Source organism: Bufo gargarizans, chromosome 9 (genome assembly GCF_014858855.1).
Source record: "Bufo gargarizans isolate SCDJY-AF-19 chromosome 9, ASM1485885v1, whole genome shotgun sequence".
Classification (NCBI taxonomy): domain Eukaryota; kingdom Metazoa; phylum Chordata; class Amphibia; order Anura; family Bufonidae; genus Bufo; species Bufo gargarizans.
Window position 1 is genome coordinate 30761889 of NC_058088.1, and position 16753 is coordinate 30778641.

The 16753-nt window shown below is 45.2% G+C and overlaps 1 protein-coding gene across 2 annotated transcripts in view; it reads left to right on the forward strand.

Moving 5' to 3' along the window:
- LOC122919387 (endothelin receptor type B-like) overlaps positions 1 to 11853 on the forward strand; it is a 37729-nt gene extending 25876 nt beyond the window's left edge. For both annotated transcript variants that reach the window (XM_044268385.1, XM_044268384.1), the window contains 5 exons: positions 2792 to 2996; positions 4112 to 4261; positions 6200 to 6333; positions 7781 to 7889; positions 9167 to 11853. In XM_044268385.1, the coding sequence (XP_044124320.1) occupies positions 2792 to 2996; positions 4112 to 4261; positions 6200 to 6333; positions 7781 to 7889; positions 9167 to 9316 (748 nt within the window). In that variant the 3' untranslated portion in view covers positions 9317 to 11853. The remainder of the gene's footprint in view (positions 1 to 2791; positions 2997 to 4111; positions 4262 to 6199; positions 6334 to 7780; positions 7890 to 9166) is intronic.
- The last annotated feature ends 4900 nt before the right edge of the window (positions 11854 to 16753 follow it).

Here is a 16753-nt window from a genome sequence, read left to right on the forward strand (position 1 = left end):
TCAAGCCGCGTTCACATTTCGTTGTCAGTGTCATGTCCGTGAAAAAAAGCGTACGTGTTTCATCCATGCAGCTGTCCGTGAATGATCCGTGGTTGGTCCGTGTGTCCGTTTTTACCATCCGTGTGTCATCCGTAATTCTTTCCAAAGAATCTCCTATTAGTCTTCAGTGAAAAACGGACACAACACGGACACAACACGGATGCCATCCGTGTTGTGTCAGTGATTTTAACGGACCCAAAGACTTCAATGGGCGTGCTTGGTCCGCATCACAGATCAAAGTAGTGCATGGGCCACGGTCACGGTCAGTAAAAAAAAATACTGAAATGTGAACAGACACATTTAAATCAATGGGTACGTGTGCTGTCCGCAGAAAATGCGGACATCGCACATCAGTGAAAAACGGAAATGTGAACGAGTCCTCAGTGTTCGGTCACTGTTTGGCCAGTGATTTTCATCAGTGATTGTGAGCCTAAGGCCTCATGCACACGACCGTTGTTGTGTCCCGTGTCCGTTGTTCCATTTTCCGTGATTTTCTGCGGACCCATTGACTTTCAATTGGTCCGTGGAAAACTCGGCTCATGCACCGTTTGTCATCCGCGTCCGTGATCTGTGTTTCCAGTCCATGAAAAAAATAGGACCTGTCCTATTTTTTTCACGGACAACGGTTCACGGACCTATTCAATTCAATGGGTCCGTGAAAAAACACGGAGGCACACAAGATTGTCATCCGCGTCAGTTTTTTTCCTATCATTTGCATGGCAAACTTGCCAATTTTTTTTTTACTTTCCTTCATGTCTGGAGATCCTCTAAGAATAAAGGTAGACACACGGAAACAAAAACGGACACGGATCACGGAACAACGGAACCCCTTTTTGCGGACCGCAAAAAAATACTGTCGTGTGCATGAGGCCTAAACCAGCAGATCTTTCCCTTATACCTTATGTCTGTGGAGGCTCCAATCCTGGTTTTGGCTCACAATCACTGATGGAAATCACTGACCGAACACTGACGTGTGAAAGTACATGAAATCCTCTTTAGAAGTTTGTTCACCTCTTCATTACAACTAGGATCAATGGTTGGCACATGCAGCACAATCTGACCACCTCGTCATCAAGATTGCTAAATTCTGAATTTTATGTTAAAAAGGTTTTTGGGGTTTTTAAAATTATTTTCGAAAAGTCTCAAAATTCTTTAAAAAAATGATTCTGATGTCAGTGACCCCCTGCTGCTTCCTGGTACCTCTCAACATGCAGGAAATGCCTGCTCAGCTAACTACAAACATTAAACGTTTCCTTTTAGTACATTCCTTATCTTGTACTGATCCTAGCTTACAGCCTGTGTCATACTCCAGAGCTGCATTTACAATTCTGCAGGCTGCCATTGGAAACATTCTTATCATGCAGGAGGAGAATTTGTTTCTCCACATCCAGTTACTGTACAAAGACTAAGTCCATTTCATCATCATCATAATCTGTGTTAGGGCTCATGCACATGACTGTGTGCTGGTCGGGCCTATGCTGCGGACCGCAAATTGCGGTCTGCAATGCACTGGGCACCGACAGCGGGGCAGCCGCATGCGGATAGCAGACCCATTCACTTGAATGGGGTCCGCGATCCGCATCCGAAGGTCCACACCGCAAAAAAGTAGTGCATGCACTACTTTTTTGCGGTGCGGAGGCACGGCCAGAAACACCACGGAAGCACTCCGTAGTGCTTCCGCGGGGTTCCGATCCGTGCTTCTGCACCGCATCTCAGGGTTTGTGGACCCATTCAAGTGAATGGGTCCACATCCGTGATGTGAGCCGCAATACGGCCACGGTGGGGCAACCGCCGTGTGCATGAGCCCTTAATAGAAGAATGCTGCAAGATTTCAGCTCTGAATTCTGCAGACGTCGTCACTGGTTGCTATGACGCCGTTCGCTTCGTGCCGCCGCTGCTGCCATATGATCTATACTAGTGTATTACTGTACAGCACAAAGCGCACGGCGTCATAGCAACCAAGGTTTTCACAGTCCGTGGTCCACGTATGTGTGAATGAGGCCTTAATTGAAGACCTCGGTTGAAATCCTGTGCACGGTGACGTATGACGTCATCTCAGGCCGCATGAGATTTCATGCCAGACCTTCGAGCAAGATGGCGGTCCCTGGCCTGTTGCGAGCAAATATTTTTTTACATTGTATTATTGCTGTCAGATGCCGCCATCAGCTATGAACGTGGCATCTGAGGGGCACAATGACGGGGGGCGGTGCTATCGCCACTCCCTGTCATTGCACTCACTACTTACAAGGAAATTCACTTCGTAACTAAGTAATTCGTCACAAAGCAGATTTTTTTTGTAAAATTCGGCAAAGCAGCCGAATTGAATTTTACAAAAGTTCGCTCATCTCTATTGATGACCTATCCTGAGTCAATATGAGATCATCAGTGTCCAACTGCAGGCACCCCCGCTAATCAGCTGTTTGAGGAAGCCGCAGTGCTCACCAGAGCTCCAGAGAGCGCAGCGGCCTCCTCACAGCTTACCAAACACAGCACCGTCCATTGAACAGTGGCTGTGCTTGGTATTGCAGCTCAGCCCCATTCACTAGGTCATGTGACTGATGAATGTGAAGCCACATGGCCTGGAAAGAGGACTAAGCACTCACGGAGCACCGTGGCCAATTCATACAGGTGGTTGTGGGGGTGGCCAGTGTAGGACCACAGCTGATCTCATATTGAAGACCTATCCAGAGGATAGGCCATCAATATTGAAATCTTGAAAAATGTTCTTCCATCATTTCTTCTCTTTTCACAGATATCGTGCGGTGGCCTCCTGGAACAGAATTCAGGGCATTGGAATCCCAGTGTGGAAGGCCATAGAACTCACCCTGATCTGGGCAGTAGCCATCATGTTGGCAGTCCCAGAAGCCATTGCCTTTGACTTGGTCAAGTTGGAGTTAAGAGATCAAACCATTCAAGTGTGCATGCTGCCTCTGGAGCAGTCGTCCAGATTTATGACGGTAAATAGCCCAGATGTTTCTTCCACAGAAATATAGAAAGATAGCTTATACCGGATATCAATATGGGTATTCTGAGACTTAAAGGGTAACTGTCATGTTTTCATCACAAAAATCAATGTTAGCATATGTTATTGCTGCACCAGCCTTATGCATAAAGCAATCTTTAGTTTCTTCACATACCACTGTTTTCCTTGAGTTTTTCCCTTAGTTATGGCTGTTTAAACATTTACAATATGAGAACCTTCTCAAGATGGCTCCTCTGCCAGTTCTCTGAGGCCAAAACTGCTCTCCCTCACTTCCCATACACACTTGCTATAGCCAGCAGCTTCCTGCCAGCCAATCAGACTGGATTACTGAGAGACACGCCTCCTCACTCTGAAGCCTAATACAGGCATGCAGTGTGAAGGACCGCCCCTCCACCTTCCTGTCTTCTTAGATGGAGACAGACAAGCCCTAGTAACGGTCTTTTAAGGGAGCACAGGAAAGGGACAGAGGACATTGATGAAAGCTGTTATTATAAGGTAATTACAGATCTTTTGACAATCATTGAGAGACTAACTCAGGTATACATGCCTAGCTCTAATAAACTAGCAAATAAATAAAAAATATGACAGTTACCCTTCAAAGGGTTTGTGCCAAGGTATAAGTGTACCCCCGTATGGCAATGTAGTCTCATAGAGATGAATGGAGTGTGGGGGGGGGGGGGCTGTACTATCGACAGCTACATCATTTATCATGCGAGACATGTCCTCACGATCGGTGAAGGTCCAGTGGTTGGACTCCCACCATTCAGATCATATCTTCTAGATTGGGGATACATTTGAAACTTAGCACAACCCTTTAAAGAAGTAAATTTTATTTGTTGTAAAAGTTCTGCAACATTCTTTTATACGTTGGGGGCAATTTATCCTAAATGGGTCGACCCAAGAAAAAGCATTTAGCATTCTTCCAAACGGTACCTGGATCTGAATACGGGGTACTTTTGTAACTACGTGTAATTAATGCTCTTTTTATTTTCCTGCACAATTACTGTACGTGGCATGCATCATAATGAGCTGAAGCGTCCATCATTATCACAGTTTTATAAATCTACAAAATATCCCTCTGTGTTCTAGTTCTATCAAGAAGTGAAGGTCTGGTGGCTTTTCGGTTTCTACTTTTGCTTACCCTTGGCCTGCACTGGAGTCTTCTACACCTTGATGTCCTGTGAGATGTTAAGCATGAAGAATGGGATGAGGATTGCACTTAATGATCACATGAAACAGGTAAACCAAAGTATTGTGCTCCAAAAATTTGTCAATTTTCCTTCAATGGCCGGGGCTTATTTAAAGGCAATGTTCTCCTAGGAGATGTCTCATACAGACAACTTTTTTGATGGAGGCTGGCAGGGCGATGAGGAACTCCTATATAGATAGTTGCACACAGCCTCACATGTAGTATTACATACACAACAGTAAAATGAAGAGCCGCCCCCACACAATGCAAAATCCATGAGTTAGTGGGTACTGCATTAGGTCTCTTGCACACGAACGTATTTTCTTTCCGTGTCCGTTCCGTTTTTTTTTTGCGGACTGTATTCATTTCAATGGGTCTGCAAAAAAAACGGCAGTTACTCCGTGTGCATTCCGTTTCCGTTCTGCTAAAAAATAGAACCTGTCCTATTATTGTCCGCATTACGGACAAGGATAGTACTGTTCTGTAAAGGACCAGCTGTTCCGTTCGGCGAAATACAGAATGCACATGGATGTCATCCGTATTTTTGGCGGACCACAAAATACATACGTTCGTTTGCAAGAGGCCTTATACTGCAGATTTTCTGTACAAGATCCATGCAGAAAACCTGCCTGTAATACGTCTGCATGTGTCATTAGGGGTCATTAGAAGGAGAAAATCACAGAAATAAGATAATAATGCACATAGGGCTCTTTCACACCTGCGTTCTTCTGTTCCGGCATAGAGTTCCGTCGTCGGGGCTCTATGCCGGAAGAATCCTGATCAGGATTATCCCCATGCATTCTGAATGGAGTGAAATCCGTTCAGGATGCATCAGGATGTCTTCAGTTCCGGACCGGAACGTTTTTTGGCCGGAGAAAATACCGCAGCATGCTGCGCTTTTTGCTCCGGCCAAAAATCCTGAACACTTGCCGCAAGGCCGGATCCGGAATTAATGCCCATTGAAAGGCATTGATCCGGATCCGGCCTTAAGCTAAACGTCGTTTCGGCGCATTGCCGTATCCGACGTTTAGCTTTTTCTGAATGGTTACCATGGCTGCCAGGACGCTAAAGTCCTGGCAGCCATGGTAAAGTGTAGTGGGGAGCAGCATACTTACCGTCCGTGCGGCTCCCGGGGTGCTCCAGAGTGACGTCAGGGCGCCCCACACGCATGGATGACGTGATCGCATGGACACGTCATCCATGCGCATGGGGCGCTCTGACGTCATTCTGGAGCGCCCCGGGAGCCGCACGGACGGTAAGTATGCCGCTCCCCACTACTACTATGGCAACCAGGACTTTAATAGCGTCCTGGCTGCCATAGTAACACTGAAAGCATTTTAAAGACTGATCCGTCTTCAAATGCTTTCAGTTCACTTGCGTTTTTCCGGATCCGGCGTGTAATTCCGGCAAATGGAGTACACGACGGATCCGGACAACGCAAGTGTGAAAGAGGCCTTAGTGCATTATTATCTTTTTTCTGTGATTTTCTTCAATAATATGGCCAGGGACATCCGCACATTTGTATATCATATCGTGCAGGATGTGTTTATCTTAGTTTTTTCTGTGATTTTTTTGTCATTAGAAGGACCAACAAAAACAATTCATGGTTTCCACTCTATGAATGTGTACAATGGAGGCTTAAAAGATCACACTCGGTGGTCCTGCTGTATAGCCTCTCATTTTAGGGGTTGAGGTTAACCACTTCCACAGCCCCCTTCAAAAGGAAAGCATGAGCAGTTATAAATGAATTGAATAGATATGAGATGGACAGATATGATGGCCAGATGGATGGATATGAGATGGATAGATATGAGGTTGGTAGATATGAGATGGAGAGATGGATGGATATGAGATGGATGGATATGAGGTTGGTAGATATGAGATGGAGAGATGGATGGATATGAGATGGATAGATATGAGATGGAGAGATGGATGGGTATGAGATGGATTGATGGATAGATAGATAATCGTTTTATTTTTGGTTTCAGAGGAGGGAGGTGGCTAAGACAGTGTTCTGTCTGGTGGTGATCTTTGCGCTGTGTTGGTTGCCTCTTCATGTTAGCAGCATACTGAAGAAAACGGTGTATGACGGAACTGATCCACATAGATGTGAGCTGCTCAGGTAAGATACCAACTATTTCTATACAGACATACAAGGTCATGTACTATATGAATTTCATTTAAAAAAAAGACCGCGCAGCTCAAAACCATCCATGGAAATGTCAGTAGTAGAAGGTATGCAGAAAGTGTCCTTGCAATACGATCGATCACTGGATTTGAAATCCGGGCTCCCACTGCAGTCAATGCCTCTATCTTCTAGATATTATGCCCCACCCAGGCAGCTGAAAAATCAAAAGTACTGTACATGATTTTATATTCACTGATTTGTTTTTATTTTGTAAGTCTAATAAATAAGCGTGACTACCATAAGACTTGCGGTATTTCACTATGTCAAGCTCTCTTGCATAAGATCTAGAAGATAGAGGCATTGACTGTGGTGGGATTTCAAATCCAGTGATAGATCGTATTGCAAGAACACTTTCTGCATACCTTCTACTACTAACATTTCCATGGATGGTTTTGAGCTGCGCTGTCTTTTTTATGAAATTCAGGACTAAGTGTGAACTTGAACCTACCTCACCATAGACCTGCTGCGCTCCAAGCAAGATTGCGTTTGAGACTTTATTTTTTATTTTTGTTGAATCAATCCCATTTGTGTAAACTCTGTACTATACTGGCTCCAAACACGATAAACACGACATATCTTCCAAATTCATGGACCAGGGGTTCTTTGTGCATGTTACCCCATTACTTGTACCATCTTAGCTCATGGATGAACTTTGACTTCAATCCGTCCAATAATGAAATGAACATGAAACAATTATGTAACCTCTTTGAGACGACCACCCAACATTGCATTGAAAAGTGGTCTTCTGGGGAGTGATCTTCTTACAGAAAATGGTCAGTCTGCATCTGGTCCATTGGAGAGGTTTCCTTGTATGTTAAATATAGACACACATGAATAAGGTGAGCAAAACCTCACTAAGAACCAGGGATATTTGCTAAAACTTTCAAGCCATTTTTCACTATAATATAAATAATTTAAGAAGGTAATACAACTGTTCACCATTTATGTAGGTAGGAGGTAGGTCTAAGTGCTCATGTTTTAATACTCCAAAAACATATATGTAGGTCAATCACTTTTCTAATAGCAGTGCGGTCATAACCGTACTGGAAAAAACACCTGCCTTGGAAAACATGTTTTTCCCTGGTGTTAACCACTACGTGTGAATATACCCTACCACTGTCTCTGTGGTAGCAGTCACCCCCAGCCACCGATGCCTGAGGGGCACAAAGTCTGTTCTGCCACATATAATTCAAGATGTCAATGTTATAAATGGCACATGGTTGGTACGGGGCCCTGTTATAGATTTCACATTGAGGCCCAAGAGCTTCTGGTCAACACACTAGATAAAAATGGAAGAACGTTTATGGTCATAGATAGAATTTGTACATATCCCCATATTCTTGCACATGTTGACCATGCTCCTCTGTTTTGCTTCATTCAGCTTTTTCTTGGTTGTGAATTATATCGGCATCAATATGGCCTCGCTGAATTCCTGCATAAACCCAGTGGCACTCTACTTTGTCAGCAGAAAATTCAAAAACTGTTTCCGGGTAAGAAGACTGTGTGATTACTGAACCTTCAGCTACCCATTCACACCAGTGATTTCAATGCAGAATTTTAACATTTGAGATGAACTTGTGATTTATCTGAGAGGGAGATGCGAAAATCATCTCACCATAACACCATGATAAGACTACAGGAGTGCATTAAAGGGGTATTCCCATAACAGCCATTTGTGGCCGAGATGGGCATTATTGATGGACACCACGGGGGCTCAGTGGTTAGCACTGGCACTTTGCATCGCTGAGGTCCAGGGATCAAATCTGACCAAGGACATCACCTGCATGAAGTTTGTATGTTCTCCCTGTACCCTTCCCAAATTGGGGAAAACAAGTGATAATGTTCTATCCTCAAGGTAGGTCAATATCAAGTTGGTGGGGGTCCAGCACCACCACTGATTAGCTGTTTGAATAGGCCGTTGTGCTCTAGTAAGCCTCTTCCCAGCATACCAAGCACAGGGCCATATAGTGGTTGTACTTGGTATTGCAGCCCAGACCCAGTGACCGATGAACGTGACATCACTGGCCTAGGAAGAGGCTGCAGTCTCTTAAAACAGCTGATCATTGGGGGTACCAGGAGTCAGACTCCCAACTGATCAGATATCAATGACCTTCCCTAAGGCTAGGCAATCAATATTAAACTTCTGGAAAACCCCTTTAATGAAAATATGTACTCAGTGTTTTTTTATTACCTACTAATTACTGGATAATTATACTTCTGAAACATCTGAAGTCGATGTGCATAAAACTTCCTTTGAATACTGTACGGAGCGAGCGCTCTGTACAGTATCAGAATGTGTTGGCTCCGATGAGGCGAAGTTATTACTCCAAGGTACATTGAATCAGAGTTTGATAAATGTTTTTTTGTAGTATAAATGAATTTCTCAAGTTATTCCGTGAAATCTCACAAAGTAATAACTTCAGCTCATCGGAGCCAATACATTCTAATACTGTACAGAGCGCTCGCTCCGTATAATATTGAAACAAAGTCTTATGCGAATCGACCTCGGATGTTTCATTCAAAGTCAATTCGCTCACCCCTAATCAGGAGTTTCTAAAGCTTAACCTGCAGCAATCAGCTGATCTGTTTGATGGGCAAGCTTAATCAGGCTAGCTCTTTAAGAAATCCAGAAAAAAAAAATAGAAAAATTTAAAATAAATCTGTAAAACTTTATTTCAACTTTAACACACAAAATGCTTATGGTCCAAGTATCTTCCATGTAACCAGCATGTATTCATGTACTGACCTCAGGTTTTTGTTTCTATAGTCTTGCCTTTGCTGTTGGTGCCACAGGCCAAATCTAGCCATCACACCTATGGATGAGAAAGGTTCTGGAGGCAAGTGGAAAGCCAATGGCCATGACCTGGTCCTGGATCGGAGCAGTTCTCGGCTTTCAAACAAATACAGCTCTTCCTGAAGACAAAATAAGATCACATCCCCGTATCTAATGGACGTAGGTTCCCTTTTCTACCTTAGTGCTCAAAAGGTTCTTCAAGCTCCAGTACTCTGCATGTGAGGATCCCATTTCTCCTGGATCATCCCCTCAGACTGCACCCTTACAAAGACTGTAAGAGAACCCATACTTCATTGTGGTAACAAGCTGCCAAGCTTTTATAAATCAGGCATAAATCCCGAGGCTTGGCATACAATTGGAACTGTCCACAGCATATGGAAACCATTTTCAATGCCAAATTCTACCGTGGCGGGAATTGTAAACTGATAAAAAATAATGGGCAGAATATTGTGACCCAATCTTGTTTGGTAAGGGGACAAGCTAGCCTACGCAAGTTTCTTTCAATTTTTAGAGGGGCAATTTTTGTGCCTACTGCCCCTTTAAATGAAGTTCGCTGGACTTTTTTAACACTGCCATTTATGCGTATTATGTAGTATTGTCTATAATCTTTCTAAATGAATGTGACTGGGTCACACAAATCACATTTAGTCTTTATGTATGTGATCCATAAAGTTATTGGTATTATTAACGGACTGTGTACACCTTTAGGAGCATCTTTTACGATTGCATTTTACTCATTTTGGGCTAGAAATTATTTCTTCAGTTGGTCTTTGTTAGAAATGTTCAGGAATTTCTGAGATACAGGGGTTAAAAATCAGTCTGCAAGCTGTCAGTTTGTTTTCTTTGAAACCCATCATCAGAGGGGTCACGTGTAGCTCTTATCTGAGTTTAATAAGAATTGAGCTATACCGATTTTTTTATGAGGTCAGGTGATCAGAGATAAGATCTATACTTGAGCCCTCAGATGACAGGATTCAAATAAAACTGACAGCCTGCAAACAGACAGATTTTTAACCCTGTACTCAGAAATGGTTAAAAACCTACTGAAATAATTATTTTAGCCCAACATTAGTAAAAATGCAATCATAAAATGCCCCAAACGGTTTCTATAGCATTTAAAAGATTATTCCTAGTTGAGTTAATAACCCTTAGAAACTAATCAGCTTTAAGATGGTCTCCAACAGTCCCAGGAAATGAATGGGAAGGGAGTGGGGCTGTGCCAATTAACTCCAAAGTAGGCACTTTGTGAGCATTTCACAGGCTGTGCCAAGGGAGGGGCTTAAAGGGGTTTCCCATCACAAACAATGGGAAAAGGTGGTGGAGGGCACACTGCGCATGCACAGTCACCCTCCATTGATTTCTATGGGGCCGCCGAAAATAGCCGAGCAAGCGCGATGTGCTCCTATTCACTTGTATGGGGAGAGCGCTTGGCGGTGGCTAGACCCCAGGAAACCTAGGGTCCTCCAGCCACCACTCTCCCCGCTCCTAGCGATATGCCCCCATTGTCTGTATTGGGAATACCACTTTAAATATCCCAAGTTACATTGGCAACTTCACAGCAGTTTAAGAAATGGAAGATGGACACCCATTGGTTGCTATGGGCAACAGGACCTAAAGTATATTTTTGAAACTAAATTACCCCTTAAATGTCTCCTGACATGTCTGTCGTAGAAAGTCTTCGCATTCCCCATGTAATAGGAATTCTGGAGCATCTTTTTGCATAAATCTGCGTTGTTCTGTTCCTCTATTATTCTTCCTGAACTTTTATGAACACAGACAACTGGGTGTTACCTTGTCAATGGGGCATACCCCTGCACACACTGGCACTCCGAGCTCTGAATGGACAGTGTCAAACAGTGTCGGAACATGGAAGGATACCCCTCCCGACCGGTAACTAGTAAAACCTGTAACTGTTTATTCTTACATTTCTAGAAGGAATAACAGAGTAACGACATGGTGAAGCACTCCAAGAAAAGGAGCTATAGCATTGTTGTTTCATGAAGAATACAAAAATAGGCAAGTCAGGAGAGCCGACAGGTCTTCTTTAAAGGGGTATTCCAGTTGTGACCAGTTATTCCCTATGACATTCCCACATGATATGGAATAACTACCGGGTTGGTGGGGGTCATCGTACTTTCAGGAACCCCCCCAAATCAGTGGAGCAGGCACTCCATTCATCTCTGTGGGAGCTCAGGAAATAGCTGAGCGCTGTACTCCGCAGTCTCCGGAACTGCCGTAGGGATGAATGGAGCGGCAGTGCGCAAGCCCATCTTACCGCCACATTCATTTCGGGGGGCCTCAAGGATAAGGAGTCCCCATTCTTGTGATGGGTGGGGTCCACAGCAATAGGACCCCCACCGATCTCATATTTATCCCCTCTCCTGTAAATAAGGGATAACTTGTCACAATCGGAATACCCCTTTAAAGAAGCACTTACCGAGTCTCTGTCACCCACAGGCAACAAGTAGCCAAAAATGACCAACTCTGCTAGTTACACCTACCTTTACCACTACCTATTATTTCCCTAGAATAATGTAAAAACCTGCAAACCATAGGAGTCAATATAGCATTATTATAAGACTGTTCTTGTAATGTTCTGCCGGTATGCGTACGTCTTAATTTTATTATATTAAAAAAGTTTTTTTTGTAAAAAAACAAAAGATTTCTGACTATGCAATAGTTTTAGTTTTTTTCCACAGTTTTCAGTGTTTGAAAGAAGACAGCCATGTTTTTCTCATCTTGCACAACTCTTACATCCAATGAGTTTACAGACACGTAGGGGAACATTAACCCCTATTCTGGTGTAAAATAAAGTTGCAAAGTTTGGCGCACGCCGAATCCAGGAGGTATGTAAGTGATGCCCACTCACCAGTCCATCCACATGAGGTCAAAGAAAACCTTATCAGAGGGTACCACCTTTTCCCAGTCCTCTATGATCTCTTGCCCACTGTAGACACTTTAGTTGGAAAACAGGGGTCATCATGGGCACTCTGCCCACCCTGCAGTTGATGGGCTACACTTTGCTAGACGCCCATGACCCTGGTTCACCGATTGTCCTTCCGTTTACCCTAACGGAAAGCGTAGTGGCGCTAGTGCGGTCGCTGCTCTGACGCCGAAGCCTCTGCCATTTGGAGCAGTGACGCAGACAGGAAATTGTCACAGCCAGGCTAAAATGTCAAGCCCTGTCCATCTAGCCCAGGGATGGCCAACCTGAGGCTCTCCACTTGTTGCAAAACTACAACTCCCAGCATGCCCAGACTGCCTACATCTATTATCCTACAGCAGGGCATGGTGGGAGTTGTAGTTTTACAACAGCTGGAGAGCTGCAGGTTGGCCATGCCTGAGCTAGCCAAAGGCGGGCAGTTCTTCACCTGCAGGGACAGCCCCTCACAGGTGAAGAAGTCCTGCTGATGAGACTTGACAGGTTAGCCAATCCCTATAATGACCCCCTAGAGGCTGGTCACCATTGCGGCCTGCTATTGGCTGCACCCCCCGGTTGCCGGATGTTTTGATCCATGCGACGGGGAGATGCAGCGGGTGCCGGGGAACAGTTAAGTATGCTCTAGGAGGGGCCCAGGCATTCTGGGGGCCATTATAGGGATGTTGTCCACTTTTCTTTAAAATCTTCTCCCACAGATAAGCCGACCACTGCTGGGACATGGTGATTAGCTGTGAGCACGTTTGCATAATTTTATCTCCCTGCAGCACCTCCACAGGTTAAAGGAAGCATTACACAGTTCCCATTAAAACCAGTCAACTATGTAATGAATGCTGCACCAGGCCCTTCATAGCAAGAAATGCTATGATCTTTTCTGATTGAACAGAGTTCTGAAGGACTGATACTATTGTAATAAGCCAGAGTAAGGGCTCATGCACACGACCGTATGTATCTTGTGGTCCACAAAAAATACGGATGACATCGGAACAGCCGGCCCCTAATAGAACAGTCCTATCCTTGGCCGTAATGCAGACAATTATTAGACATCTACTTTTTTGCGAAACGGACTGCACACGTAGCAACTTCCGTTTCTTTTGCATTCAAATGAATGATTCTGCATACTGTCTGGAAAAAAAACAAAAAAAAACAGAACAGACACGGAAAGAAAATACGTTAGTGTCCATGAGCCCTAAGTGTGGTGCAGTATTGTAGATTTTGATCTCTTCTATACATTGTAAAAGTAGAAGAGCTGCTTGTTATGAGCCATAGTTCACAGTCTTCCTGTATCGGATTACGTTACACCAGCTCTGAGCGCGAGCTGCTGACCCTCCTGTCTCCGCAGGCACGTGTGCATCCTTTAGGCTACATGCACACAACCGCATGTGTTTTACGTATGGCATCCGTTTTTTGTTTTTTTTGCAGATCCATTGTAACAATGCCTAACAGACAAGAATAGAACATGTTCTATATTTTTTTTTTTGCGGGGCCACGGCACGGAAATACGGATGCAGATAGCACACGGTGTGCTGTCCGCATTTTTTGCGGACCCATTGAAATGAATGGGTCTGCATCCTATACGCAAAAAAAAAAAAAAAACATACGGAAACCAAATACGTTCATGTGCATGAGGCCTTAATCTAATACCTGGCAGAAAAACCTCTGCACTGAACGCAGACGCATCTTCAGAGCGCTTTGGAAAATGTTTCAAGAGCATCTATAATAATCGGATCAGAGTCCTAATTACACCTACAGTTTGGCTGCGGGGAGAAACAGACGAGAGCGAGACCTTCACTACAATATAAGAATGAAGGAGCAATGCAGGAGGAAATGCTATAAGGGGTTGTCTTCTCACCTGTTAGGGCATATGGACAGGTTATCAGTATCTGATCAGTGGGGGTCCGACAAACGGGACCACTGCTTTTCAGTTGTTTGAGAATGCACTGGCGCCCATAGTAGCGCCATGCAGTGGTGTATCTTGGTTTTGTGCTGCCCTAGGCGAGACTAAATTCGGGCACCCCCCTAATATAAATTTGACCCACCCCTTCCTGTCAAGGCCAAACCCCTTTCTCTCTAAACCCCACCCCTAAACGGTGCCATCCACGGATCCCCCTCCCCTAAACGGTGCCATCCACGGATCCCCCTCCCCTAAACGGTGCCATCCACGGATCCCCCTCCCCTAAACGGTGCCATCCACGGATCCCCCTCCCCTAAACTGTGCCATCCACGGATCCCCCTCCCCTAAACGGTGCCATCCACGGATCCCCCTCCCCTAAACGGTGCCATCCACAGACCCCCCCCCCTCCCCTAAACGGTGCCATCCACAGACCCCCCCCCTCCCCTAAACGGTGCCATCCACAGACCCCCCCCCCCTCCCCTAAACGGTGCCATCCACAGATTTCCCCCCCCCTCCCCTAAACGGTGCCATCCACAGATTTCCCCCCCCCTCCCCTAAACGGTGCCATCCACAGATTTCCCCCCCCCTCCCCTAAACGGTGCCATCCACAGATTCCCCCCCCCCTCCCCTAAACGGTGCCATCCACAGATTCCCCCCCCTCCCCTAAACGGTGCCATCCACAGATTCCCCCCCCCCTCCCCTAAACGGTGCCATCCACAGATTTCCCCCCCCCCCCCCCCTCCCTTAAACGGTGCCATCCACAGATTTCCCCCCCCCCCCTCCCTTAAACGGTGCCATCCACAGATTCCCCCCCCCCCCCCCCTCCCTTAAACGGTGCCATCCACAGCTTCCTCCCCCCGACGCTCACAGGAAAACATTTAAAAACAAATCAGTAACCTAAACTTTATTCATTAGTGATGTCTTTACTGTATACCTTACTCTGTCTTTCAGCTTCGGTAACAGCAGGCAGTGCGGGCGGGCGGCGCTCACTCACTGACGTCACGCGCCTGCTCCTCCCACTAGGCGGCGCAGGCGCGTGACGTCAGTGAGTGAGCGCCGCCCGCCCGCACTGCCTGCTGTTACCGGAGCTGAAAGACAGAGTAAGGTATACAGTAAGACATCACTAATGAATAAAGTTTAGGTTACTGATTTGTTTTTAAATGTTTTCCTGTGAGCGGCGGGGCCCTGTATATTCTAACCCCCAGGCAAGCGTCCCTGTCACCATGGGAACGCCTGGGGGTTAGAATATACCATCGGATTTGTGTTTTCACGCTCTCACTGAGAGCGTGAAAACTCAGATCCGATGGTATATTATAACCCCCAGGCAAGCGTCCCCGTCACCATGGGAACGCCTGGGGGTTAGAATATACCATCGGATCTTCTGAATATACCGGAGGCGTCTGATGGGACAAGGGGCAAACAAGGCATTTTGCCGCCCCATTGGCAAGTGCCGCCCTAGGCAAATGCCTTGTTTGCCTCGCGATAGATACGCCCCTGGCGCCATGGCCTTCTTTCTGGTCACCAAGCACAGGGCCGTACATTGGAAAGTGGTTGTGCTTGGTATTGCAGCTCAGTCAGATTCACTTCTATGGGACCGAACTGTGCCTAGGTCATGTGACTGATGAAGTTGATGTCACTTGGCCTAGGAAAAGCCGGGGTCCCAGGTGTCAGAACCCCACCGACCAGATACTGATGACCTATCCGGAGGATGCTTCATCAGTATTAAATGTTTCAGATCACCCCTTTAACTGTGAAATTACATTGAAGGGGTCCAACACTTTTTAAACAGTTTTACAATGGTGCAAAAATAACAAAAAAAAAGATCTACCCCCTTTACCACTATCCCACTGCTCCAGTGCCAACACTTTCCGGGTCCTCTTCTGGTCTCTGTGGTCCTTGATCCAGCAGCGACACGTGGACATGACTTCTGCAACCAATCACTAACCAGAGTGGTGACGACACATGTCAGTGACTGGCTGTAGCAGAAAAATGTTGTGTCGACGCATTCCTCATTTTATTTAACATCACTGTAATCAGTTTTTTTACAAAAAATTAAATAAAAATAATAGGTTACCAGAATCCCCAGCATTACAACCCCAAAATGTGAAACATTTAAGCCTCCCAAACAGATGGATTTGGTAATGCACCACAAAGTGATTTGAAACTTTTTTCGACTTTTAAAAAAAAACATCAATCATGCGTTTTTACAAGTCTTTTTCTGGGGAGGCAGCTTTTTAGGGCTCGTTCACATGAACCTTTTCTGCGTTCCATATGCGGCCCACAAAACACTGAAAAAGACATACGGTTGTGTGAGCGAGCCCTTAGTCTCACATTTTACTTGGGTTGTTTTCAGACTTTTTTTTTTTCCCTATGTGGAAGTCAGTCAATGGGAGGACATCTGAAAAAAAATGCCACACCTCACGCACGCTGCATTTTGGAGAGAGAAAAAATAAAATAAAATGCCACTACAACCAACACAGTATTAGTGGGACATTTCATGATTCCCAGTTAGCAGTCATGTAATAATAGCCACTTTACAGTAATCAGCAGTGTTTTCTAGCATAAAGAAATACCTATATGTTTTGTTACCACATATCCCTCCTGGTACTGCTGTGGGTAGGCTCTGGCCTGAACCAGTGTCCTTCCCCCACTGGCCGTTGACAAAATAGTCCCCTCTAACCTTACAATTCAGCTATTAAAATCCTAACATTCTTAATACAAGAAGTCT